The sequence below is a fragment of the Eleutherodactylus coqui genome, chromosome 13 (assembly GCF_035609145.1).
Source record: "Eleutherodactylus coqui strain aEleCoq1 chromosome 13, aEleCoq1.hap1, whole genome shotgun sequence".
Classification (NCBI taxonomy): domain Eukaryota; kingdom Metazoa; phylum Chordata; class Amphibia; order Anura; family Eleutherodactylidae; genus Eleutherodactylus; species Eleutherodactylus coqui.
Genome location: NC_089849.1, coordinates 11,697,903 through 11,709,361, shown reverse-complemented (window position 1 = coordinate 11,709,361; position 11,459 = coordinate 11,697,903). Strand labels below are relative to the sequence as shown.

Here is an 11,459-nt window from a genome sequence, read left to right as displayed (position 1 = left end):
AACTTAAATACTCACCATATCCATCCAGCATGTTATGCCCCAGCATTTACCAAAGAAGAGGTTTTTTCCTCGAAACGTGTCTGTTCTGCTGGTTTTGCTCCTTATATAATAAAATCTTCTTATCTTACCATCGCAGCGTCCCAAAGGGTGACTACGGGCAAAGGGCATACGCTGAGGAGCTGGAAGCGTAGAGTGGTCACTTCTCATGGTGGCACTTACCAGCCTCCCTCCCAGAGTGACACACGTAACCTCGGCCGGAGCAGCGCTGGCCCTCTTCCGGACACCCCTAGCAGAGGGATGGCCAATATAGATGGAACAGGAATACATCTTTGTCACACATGACACCACCATTTCTATTACCCACCGGTATGACCCTCGGCGGTAATAAAGAGAATTTACACAATGTAAGGTTGAAGTCCCTTAGTCCCAGGGAACGGTTAGGGTCTGGCAAAACATTACTTGGAAACTTCAATGTCGCACAAATCAGGAATACACTAGTGCAGGTAAGAACAGATGGTTGGAGGTCAGGGAGGAAACTCAGCATGACACCAGTCCTGCGTTATCTGTCAGGTACCACTCCTGGAAGGGGAACTCTCCACAGACACTCTTGAAACACAGTACCTCTGCACGGTGGTCTTGGACTTTTTTTTTCACACTCTCTTTCTCCACACTCTCGATTTGCTCATACCATTGGGGTCCTCAGGATACCTCTCCTCTTCCTCTATCACTTCACCACATGAGGGTTGAAGGTACGCCCAATTTGGCTCTCTGCTGAAGACTCACTGTGATGGAACTCTAGACTACACCCAAATCACTCATATTTATAGTCTCTAGCATACCACTTGACAGGACATGAATTGATACATTTACAGACATCTCCCAGCCACATTAACCTCTCACTTGCTGCAGCTGTGCAATACACATAACAGGAGACTAGACAATTTGCACAGTGCATCTACACAAAAGACATGAGATGTATGACATTTATGGAGGGGCCAGGAATAGACGTTCTGGGCCACTATACCATCATCACTATTTTTTGGAATTGCTGCGCCTTGAGCCATTTTTTTTCACTCCCACTGTGCACTTCTTGATCTGTCTTGTACAGGTACACGTCTGGCCGGTAACATCTCCCATGTACAACTTGTACCACTATTCATCAACGAGCTTTATATATCCACTCCACAGAGCTCCACCACTTTCCTTTCACCCTTAAACTATTGATGATCCATCCTCAGGACAGGTCATCAATATCAGATCAATGGGGGTCTGCCACCTGGCATCCTATGCCGATCGGCCTTCTGAGGAGGCAAAATCACTCGGGTGGGCGTCGTGGCCTCTTCTAAGGCCTGTGACATCATGTTCATTCATCACGTAGCCTATTCAAGTGAATGGGACTGAACTGCTATACCAGGCGTGTGCACAGAGAAAGGCGCTTCTGGCATTCCATGTGATTGAGAGGACGCAGCTCCTACGGGGGTGACAACACATTGAGTAAAGTGTAGGAGGGATGGGGCGTTCCTAAGTGAGAGACCTATCTAGAGTAGCAAAGTCTGCTCTGCGACAGCGATAACCAGTGATGCTGCCGCACAGGGAATGTGGTTAACTGATGTTTCTTGCAAGCTGCGCCAGTTCATAGAATGGTAGAGTTGGAAGGGACCTCCAGAGTCATCAGTGCCAATCCCCTGCTCAGTGCAGGATTTTCTAAATCATCCCAGATAGATATTTCTCCAGCCTTTGTTTGAGCATTTCCATTAAAGGAGAACTCACCACCTCCCATGGTAACCTGTTCCACTCATTCATCACCATCACTATCAGAAAGTTTTTTCTAATATCTAAATTGTTGTTCTTCCCTTTCAGTTTCATCCCATTGCTTCTAGTCTTTTCTTGTGCAGATGAGAATAGGGCTGATCCCTCTGCACTGTGACAGCCCTTCAGATATTTGTAGACAGCTATTAAGTCTCCTCTCAGTTTTCTTTTTTGCAAGCTAAACATTCCTAGATCCTTTAAGCATTCCTCATAGGACATGATTTGCAGACCGCTCACCATCTTGGTAACTCTTCTCTGAACTTGCTCCAGTTTGTCTGTGTCTTTTTTAAAGTGAGGTGCCCAGAACTGGACACAGTATTCCAGATGAGGTCTGACTAAGGAAGAGCAGAGGGGGATAATGACCTCACGTGATCTAGACTCTATGCTTCTCTTAATACATCCAATATGATCTATTAATATATCCAAGTCTTTTTCACATGTTCTGCTGCTTAGCCCAATTCCTCCCATTCTGTATGTGTTTTTTTTTCATTTTTCTTGCCCAGATGTAGGACTTTGCATTTCTCCTTGTTAAATACCATTCTGTTAGTCGCCGCCCACTGTTCAAGCTTTTCTAGACCTTTTTGAATCCTCTCTTTCTCTTCCCTAGTGTTAGCTATCCCTCCTAGCTTTGTGTCATTGGCAAATTTGATCAGTTTCCCATTAATTCCCTTTTGCAGATCATTTATAAAGATATTGACCAACACTGGGCCTAGGACAGAGCCTTGTGGTCCCACTTGATACATTCTCCCACTTGGATGTGCAGCCATTTATGACCCCTCTTTGCGTACGATCACTCAGCCAGTTGTGAATCCACCTAACAGTTGCCTTGTCAATCCCGTATTTGGTCATTTTTTCAATAAGTATGGTATGAGATACTTTGTCAAATGCTTTACTAAAGTCAAGTTATACTATATCCACCACATTTCAGTGATACTATCATAGAAGGAAATTAGATTAGTCTGACATGACTTGTTTGTTACAAACCTATGCTGGCTCTGGTTAATTACTCCATTTCCATCCATGCACTTGCATACATGCTGTTTAATAATTTGTTCAAAGATCTTTCCCGGTAGAAGTCAGGCTTACAGGCCTGTAGTAGAGCTGAGCGAGCGCACTCACGAAGGCAAACTACTCGAGCGAGTAGTGCCTTATGCGAGTACCTGCCCACTCGTCTCTAAAAATTCGGGTGACGGCAGGGGAGAGCGGTGAGTTGCGGAAGTGAGCAGGGAGGAATGGGGGGGGAGAGTGAGAGAGAGAGATCCACCCCCCCCCCCCGTTCCTCCCCGCTCTCCCCCGCCGCCACATGAATCTTTAGAGACGAGCGGGCAGCTACTCGCATAAGGCACTACTCGCTCGAGTAGTTTGCCTTAGCGAGTATGCTCGCTCATCTCAAGCCTGTAGTTTCCTGGATCCGCCTTTTTCCTTTTTTTAAAGATAGGGACAACATTTGCCCTATTCTAATCTTCTGGGACTTCTCCTGTTCTCCAGGAACTTTCAAAGATTATGGTGAGTGGTTCAGCAATTACCTCTGCTGCTTCCTTCAGTATCCTAGGATGTAATTCATCTGGACCTTGAGACTTGAATTCATTTAAGGTAGCTAAGTGTTCCCTCACCATCTCTCTGCTTATAGATAGCCTGCATTCTTTTATTCCCAAGACGTCTACATATGACTGCTCTATTGCCTACAGATCCCATGCACAGTAGGTATGTTACAGTGCCACAGGTGCCCATTGGTGGGCAACCAATCCACCGAACCTGGGGACACCCGCCGATCTGATATGGATGATTTATATCCTAGTCCTGGAAAACACCTTTTTTCAATATGGGAGAAGATATAAAATGGTTCAAAACCTACTCACCACTACGACCTCCTGCCAGTCCAGTCTCATCACTCTTGTCTGAATCTACAAACTGCAGTGTTGACACGTGCAATGTAATATTTCCCACTGAAATCAATGGGAAACACTTGCCGATCCTTCGATGTGCATAAAGCAAGAATTGCAATCTACACAGAAGTGCTGAGAGGCGGTTTGCATGAAAAACGCCTGGCATTCGCAGGTAAACTGCACTTTGACAAGAGTGATATCGGGACGGATTCCCACAAGTGTGAATTTAGCCTATTTTCGACCAATTTTTGCCTGCCGCGATAGTCAGTAAAAAAGCAGAATATGACAGCAAATTTTTACAAGGGTTTCCTTCCCATCTGCGATGTTTTCACTGATGCGATGTTGAAGGGATAAAAAAATTGCGGCATGTTTTATATTTCTGCGATGTGCGATTTTTTTTTTGTCTCCCATGTATTCCAATGGAGGCTTCTTTTTATCGCATCGCAACACTACAAACGCTCGTTGCAATGTGATTTTAACATTACAAAGTCCCATTGACTTCTGTGATTAAAAATCGTGAGATTTTATCGCAGGCGGCAGCGATGCGAGATTAGTCTTCAAAAAAAGCATCGCTAACGCTCACAAATCGCAGTGAATTAAGATGCATTTTCACGATTTTCTTGCAGCACAATCGCAATCGGCTGTGTGGAATTAGCCTAACTGTTCCGTTATGAGAGCAGCAAAACAGAGAGAAAATGTTTCAGTTCTCCAGACCAGAGAAATGTATAGAAACTGAATCCATTTCTCAAGTCTCCATCGCCATTCCGTTATTCACATGGAACAGCGCAGACTGTTGCACTTTTGTTTAGAATTCAAAAAATGGAAAAAGAACGGATCTTTTTTTTTTACGTTGTTAATAAAAGATACATATAAAAAAACAAAAACACTCATAAAATTCGGTTTACTGGTTTTTCCTTCCCGCTTTTGTATCCGGCGTTATTTCTAATCATGCGCAGAGAGCAGAACAAAAAAACGGATCCATTTAAAATGCTGGAAAACAGAAGTGAAATAAAAAAAGACCGGAAAGCAAGCTTTGTTTTTCTGAAGGATTCATAGTAACATAGTATTTTTTTTGCTGGAAACAGACATGTCCGTGCGGTGCAGCCTATTGTCCCCAATGTTGATCCAGAGGAAGGCAAAAAACCCCAATGAGGTAGAAGACAATTTTCATCATTTTAGGGGGGAAAATTTACTTCCTCATTTCAATCTGGGAATCCAAATAATCCCCGGATCACCGACCCTTCTGACGGGTTTTTTAAAGTACTTTAAAAAGAAAAAATAGCCGGACGCTTCATTTCACTTCTGTGTTTAATAGTTAGTTTTTTGTTTCTTTTTTAAACCTGATCTGCTGACAATCCTCTGGTGTGAACTGCGACGCTCTGGAAGTCTGATGCAAATAATATGGTGACGCATGCACTTCCTTGGTTGTGTAATAACGGGCACTGCGCTCACTACAAACCAGGAACAGCGCTCCACGCTCTCAGCTCTGCTGTGCTGATTCATACTGACTCAGCTGCTGGACTGTACCACCAGTGACGGGGGGAGCAGGAGCAAAACAAAAAACAAAACCTAAACCAATCATGTTTTATAACTCTCTTCTCCTCAGTGAGTTTCATAGTAACACAAACATAAGCGTCTCGACGCAGAACGTAGAAAGCTGAAGGCGATTTGTGGCATTCCCCGATAAGTGGTTGCTTCCATGTAAATACAGGAAGGATCGGAAGCTTACACACATGTATCGGCGGACGCTGAGAACACTTGTGAGTTGGAGAAGTGGAGATCTGGTGAAGGATATACGCCAGACTCGTAGGATGATGGCGGATGACTCTGTCCGGGAAAACCGAAGCATTCATTCAAACAACATCTCCGAAGTCCATAACATCCCGATGAGGGTGCTGATCCGACCCATCCCATCCGTCCTGGAGGAGCGTAAGGTGCAGAGCCTGATGGAAACTATCCAGGTAACAAGAATGGCGCACTAGCTCAGACTATATACATATGGGGACGTCACGCTTGGAAATACTAGCAGTCCAAATCATCCATTAACTTGATTGTAACTTTGGGTGAAGTTCCCCGGAGCTCCTGCCAGCTTCATTCACAAGTTTGAAAATCCTGCAACGGACAAGTCCGCCCCACAAACTGCAGGTCTAACATGCGGCGTGCTCAGCAATCCCACAGCAGCAATCTTAGATAAGTGGAATTTGGTGCGGATTTCTCTCGTGAAGTTTTCAGCCCGGTGTGCAATTACTGCGGAACTGCGGCAGAGTGTGCGCCGAACCTTCACAGCAATGTACAAACCCCATTTACTCAGAGCAGAGGAAACCCTCCGCAGAATGTAGTCCCGCTGCAGGTTTTCACGTACACGGTGTGGCGGCTGTCGGGTGAAGCCACGGATTTTTATCATGTGTTTCAGTTATTAAAGCGCAATGAGATCCGCAGCAAAGTCGTGTCTGCTGCGTGAGCTCGTACCGTCACGCCACTTTCAGACGAGCGTATTTTACCCCCATTTTTGGATCAGAGTTCGGAGCTGATGTAAATCTGTGCATCTGTTCACATGAAGGTATTTTTCACGGCCGTTTGTAAAATCGCAGCACAACCTATTTTTTTCATCGTTGCCTCCGTATTTGTATTACTTTGTATTTAACAGTAGAAAGCAAAACCAATGACGGCCAATATGGAGGCAAATACAGACTCAAAGCCGGTGAAATATGGTTGTTACATCACGTGTATTAAGAACGAGTATACTTGTCCCTCGGCTGCTTCTGCGCGACGACTCTTGCCATGAGTCAGTCAGATCACACAGGGGTTCAGTCATAAAGGGGCTCTCACCTCCTTAACAATTAGTCAGTACTCCTGATCTACACAATTAAAACAAAAATAGGTCAGAATCCATAAAGCGGTTTTCTGAGAGTCAGAAAAAAATTGGTTGAGGGCATGAAATAACAAACCGAGCCATACACGATGTATCCTGGTCCGTCAAAGCTCTCTGGTCCCCACTGCTCCAGTCCAGGAAGTTGCTGCAGTGGTCATGCGCCATTCATTCTACACGTGATTGTGCAGCCAATCAGTGGTGATTCCATATGAACAGCCCGTGATCGCAGCAAACATTTTCTGGACTGGCAGAAGCGGAGGGACATCTGAGCGGCAAGTATAGCTAACTTGTTGTCTTGTATGGTCTCCAACCCGCTGACAATTTTTTCCAACTCACAAAAAAACCCTTTAGGGGCCCATTCACACAGGCGTATTTTCTGGTGTGCTCTACGGTCAACATATGGCCCAATTGTAACTTTTGAGTCTATTCAGACGGCGGTCATTTATACTGCAAATCACTGCATGACTAATTCTCATCTGTTTTTACGGATTGGACCAGGATATGTAATGTGCATGGTCTCCGCAGTGTCCAATGTGTGTTGCATCCAAGCTTCCTGGGTGCGAGACACAAGCCCATGTGAATAAGCCCTAACTTTCAAATTTGGCTCAATCTCTCACCACCTATTATATCTGCAGCAACTTAGAGGTTTTAGGGGGCCTAAACCAATTTAATAAGTCTGCATAATCATAACCCAAAGCAATAATAGAAAGTAATCCGTGATCCTGGATTCACATAGATGGCTTCCCCCACCCCTTCCAAATTGTTGAAAAAGTCAACAAGTACACAGAACGTCTCCTTTAGTGGAGCCCCTGACCCTCTCACGACTGGCGCTTCCCTGTATGGTAATTCTCCCCGTGACCCCGGAGTGCAGCATAAAGTCACGTGACAAGTTTGCCGTGGATCAGTTTCAGTGTGAACCACATTAGATGGGAAAATCCAGCGATCCGAGGCACTTCCAATGAGGCCGGATCATCGGTGCTAGACTAGCCGGGGTCTCACTGTCAACCAGGCGCCGCTCATCACCTGCCCAATATCATCCCTACAGTGAAGCCTGGCAGTGGAGCATCATGCTGAGGGAGGGGAAACCGGTCAGCGTAGATGGAAACCAGGCGCCGCTCATCACCTGCCCAATATCATCCCTACAGTGAAGCCTGGTGGTGGAGCATCATGCTGGGGGAGTGGAGACCGGTCAGGGTGGAGGGAAACCAGGCGCCACTCATCACCTGCCCAATGCCATCCCTACAGTGAAGTCTGGGGGTGGAGCATCATGCTGGGGGAATGGAGACCGGTCAGGATGGGAGAAAACCAGGCGCCGCTCATCACCTACCCAATATCATCCCTACAGTAAAGCCTGGCGGTGGAGCATCATGCTGGGGGAGGGGAGACCGGTCAGCGTAGATGGAAACCAGGCGCCGCTCATCACTTGCCCAATACCATCCCTACAGTGAAGCCTGGTGGTGGAGCATCATGCTGGGGGAGTGGAGACCGGTCAGGGTGGATGGAAACCAGGCGCTGCTCATCAGCTGCCCAATACCATCCCTACAGTGAAGCCTGGTGGTGGCGCATCATGCGGGGGGAATGGAGACCGGTCAGGATGGGAGAAAACCAGGCGCCGCTCATCACCTGCCCAATATCATCCCTACAGTGAAGCCTGGTGGTGGAGCATCATGCTGGGGGAGGGGAGACCGGTCAGCGTAGATGGAAACCAGGCGCCGCTCATCACTTGCCCAATACCACCCCTACAGTGAAGCCTGGTGGTGGAGCATCATGCTGGGGGAGTGGAGACTGGTCAGGGTGGATGAGAAGCTGAATCAAAGTACTAAGATAATGAAGACCTGATCCAGAGCACAAGGGACCTCAGACTGGGCAGAAGGGTCACCTGCCAACAAGACAATGAACCTAAGACCCCAGCCAAGACAACAGCTTAGGGACAACTCCGTGAATGTCCTTAGGGGCCCATTCAGTGCCCTAAACCCAATGGAACATCTCTGGAGACACCTGACCATGGCTGTCCACAGGCGGCCGCTATCCAACCTGACAGACGGCAGAGAATCCCCAAATCCAGGTGTGCAAACCTTTTGGCATCAAATCCAAGACTGGAGGCTGGAATAACTGCCAAAGGGGCATAAACTAAAGTACTGGGTGTGAATACTTATGTAACTGCAGAATGGGAGTCTTTTATTTTTAAAAAACTTATAAAGATTTCTAACATTCTTTCTCACTTTGTCATTAAGGGATACTGAGTGCTAAATGATGGGGAAAGCAAGAACACAACATAACAAAATGTAAAAAAGTGAAAGGGTCTGAAGACTTCCTGGACCCCCTTTATACCCAGAATGGCGTGATTGAGGAAAAATATCCAGTGAAAGGAGATTCTGTGAACAAAAACAACTCAAAAGGGGTCAGAGGTGGATGCCAGGAATTGTTAGGACTAACAGGCGCAGCAGTCAGCCAAATACAACGCTGGTGCTCCAACTAGTGCGTCTAATCTCGCATCACATCGCTGCCGCCCGTTATGAAAACGCGCAATAAAATTGAATGATTGGCTGTCGCCAAAGTCAATAGGACTTTCTAATGGTAAAACACATCACACGAAAATCGCAAGTTCGTGGGTTGCGATGCAATAAGGGAAACATGGGAGATAAAAAATAAATAAATCACAAATCGCAGAAAGATAGGCCATGCCGTAATTTTTTTTGTCACAACATCGCTAATGTGAAGGAAACCATAGAAAACCATTGGTTTCATATTTCTGCGTTTTTACTCACTCTTGCATCACGCAAACATCGCGTGATTTTATCGCCCGTGTAAAACCACCCTTACAGATACGTGTATTTACTAATTAGTGTCCTGTGATTCTGATTAACCAGTAATCCCAAAGGGTCATTCACAAAAATGTATTTTACTGACTAATCGAATAGGACTGTTGTAAGGCACAATGATGGGCAGTAAGCGAGGGCTGCGAGCGAAGCCCTACTGTCTCAGCGCACGGGGTTAAAAACTGAGAGTAAGAATGTTACAGAGTATCTTGTCTTATAAGTGCACCTTATAAGGGCATCCTGTGAGATGTTGCTCTTCCTGACATGTTCTGAACTAGTAGATCTGAAACTTCCAAGTTGGTCTGGCGATTTGTTTGTTTTTTCCATAGGAGGATGCAGGCCAGGTGCCCCCCATAGATGTCCTCTGGATCAAAGGTCGGAACGCAGGGGATTACTACTATTCCTTTGGGGGATGTCATCGCTACGCGGCTCATCAGAGGCTTAATAGAGAAACGATACCAGCCAAGCTCATCCGCTCCTCCATCAGTGACCTCCGCACCTACCTTGGCTCCAGCACTCCTGATCTGTTGTAAGGCACCTATGGACATCATCACCAAATACTGACGGATGTGAAGCTGGTTGCACTCTGGACCCCCGGGGTGGGTTGTGGGCGCCCCAGTATTAGGTTTTATTGAAGGAGGGAGGAGTATTGAAAGTAAGTCACCTTTACAAGCTGCTATAGCTCTGGACTGTAGGGGGCGCTCTGTGCAGTAGGACCCTGATTCCTCACCATCGTTTATATGTTCTATAAGATCTCTTATTGCCCCTACAAAATTTCCGGTTACATCCTAAAGGGATCAGACTGAAAAAAAGGGCCAAGTACTGATTTATAAAAGAGCTCCCACCTTGGGGAACAGTCGAGGAATGTTTTTGTAGAGGTCTTTCCTATTTTTGAAGCATATTTAATGAAAATAGAAAAAAAAGTGAATGTATTTAAATGACAGCTTGAATGTGTAATAAATAAACTGTAGTGAGGTAAGTTATTATATATCAGGTTACATATATATCACCGTACACTGCCTACTGTACATTGCCTGCTGTACACTGCCTACTATACACTAGATACCGTACACTGCCTATTGTACATTGCCTGCTGTACACTACCTACTATACACTAGATACCGTACACTGCCTACCGTACATTGCCTGCTGTACACTACATACTGTACATTGCCTGCTGTACACTGCCTACTATACACTAGATACCGTACACTGCCTACCGTACATTGCCTGCTGTACACTACATACTGTACATTGCCTGCTGTACACTGCCTACTATACACTGCCTACTGTACATTGCCTGCTGTACACTGCCTACTATACACTATATACCGTACACTGCCTATTGTACATTGCCTGCTGTACACTGTCTACTATACACTATACTGTACTCTACATACCGTACACCACCTACAGTACACTACCTACTATACACTAGATACCGTACACTGCCTATTGTACATTGCCTGCTGTACACTGTCTACTATACACTATACTGTACTCTACATACCGTACACCACCTACAGTACACTACCTACTATACACTAGATACCGTACACTGCCTACCGTACATTGCCTGCTGTACACTACATACTGTACACTGCCTACTGTATGCTGCTTACCGTACGCTGCCTATTGTACACTGCCTACTGTACACTACATACCGCATGCTGCCTATCGTACACTGCATACCGTGTGCTGCCTACTGTACAATACATACTCTACAGTGCCTATTGTACACTGCTTAGTGTACACTACATACCGTACACTGCCTACCGTACACTACATACCGTACGCTGCCTACTGTACACTGCCTGCTGTACACTGCCTACCGTACACTACATACCGCACGCTGTCTATCGTACACTGCCTACTGTATGCCGCCTACTGTACACTACATACCGGACACTGCCTACTGTACACTACATACCGTACACTGCCTACCATACATTGCCTGCTGTACACTGCCTGCCGTACAATGCCTACTGTACACTACATAACGTACACCGCCTACCGTACACTGCCTACTATACACTAGATACCATACACTGCCTACTGTACATTGCGTGCTGT

General features: G+C 45.9%; 1 protein-coding gene across 1 annotated transcript; it reads left to right on the top strand.

Annotated features, from left to right (window-relative positions):
- Positions 1-5,308: 5,308 nt before the first annotated feature.
- On the top strand, positions 5,309-10,374 carry SRXN1 (sulfiredoxin 1). The gene is made up of 2 exons (XM_066586304.1): positions 5,309-5,656; positions 9,716-10,374. The coding sequence occupies exons 1-2, from the start codon at positions 5,429-5,431 to the stop codon at positions 9,917-9,919; spliced, it is 432 nt and encodes a 143-aa protein (XP_066442401.1). The 5' UTR covers positions 5,309-5,428; the 3' UTR covers positions 9,920-10,374.
- The last annotated feature ends 1,085 nt before the right edge of the window (positions 10,375-11,459 follow it).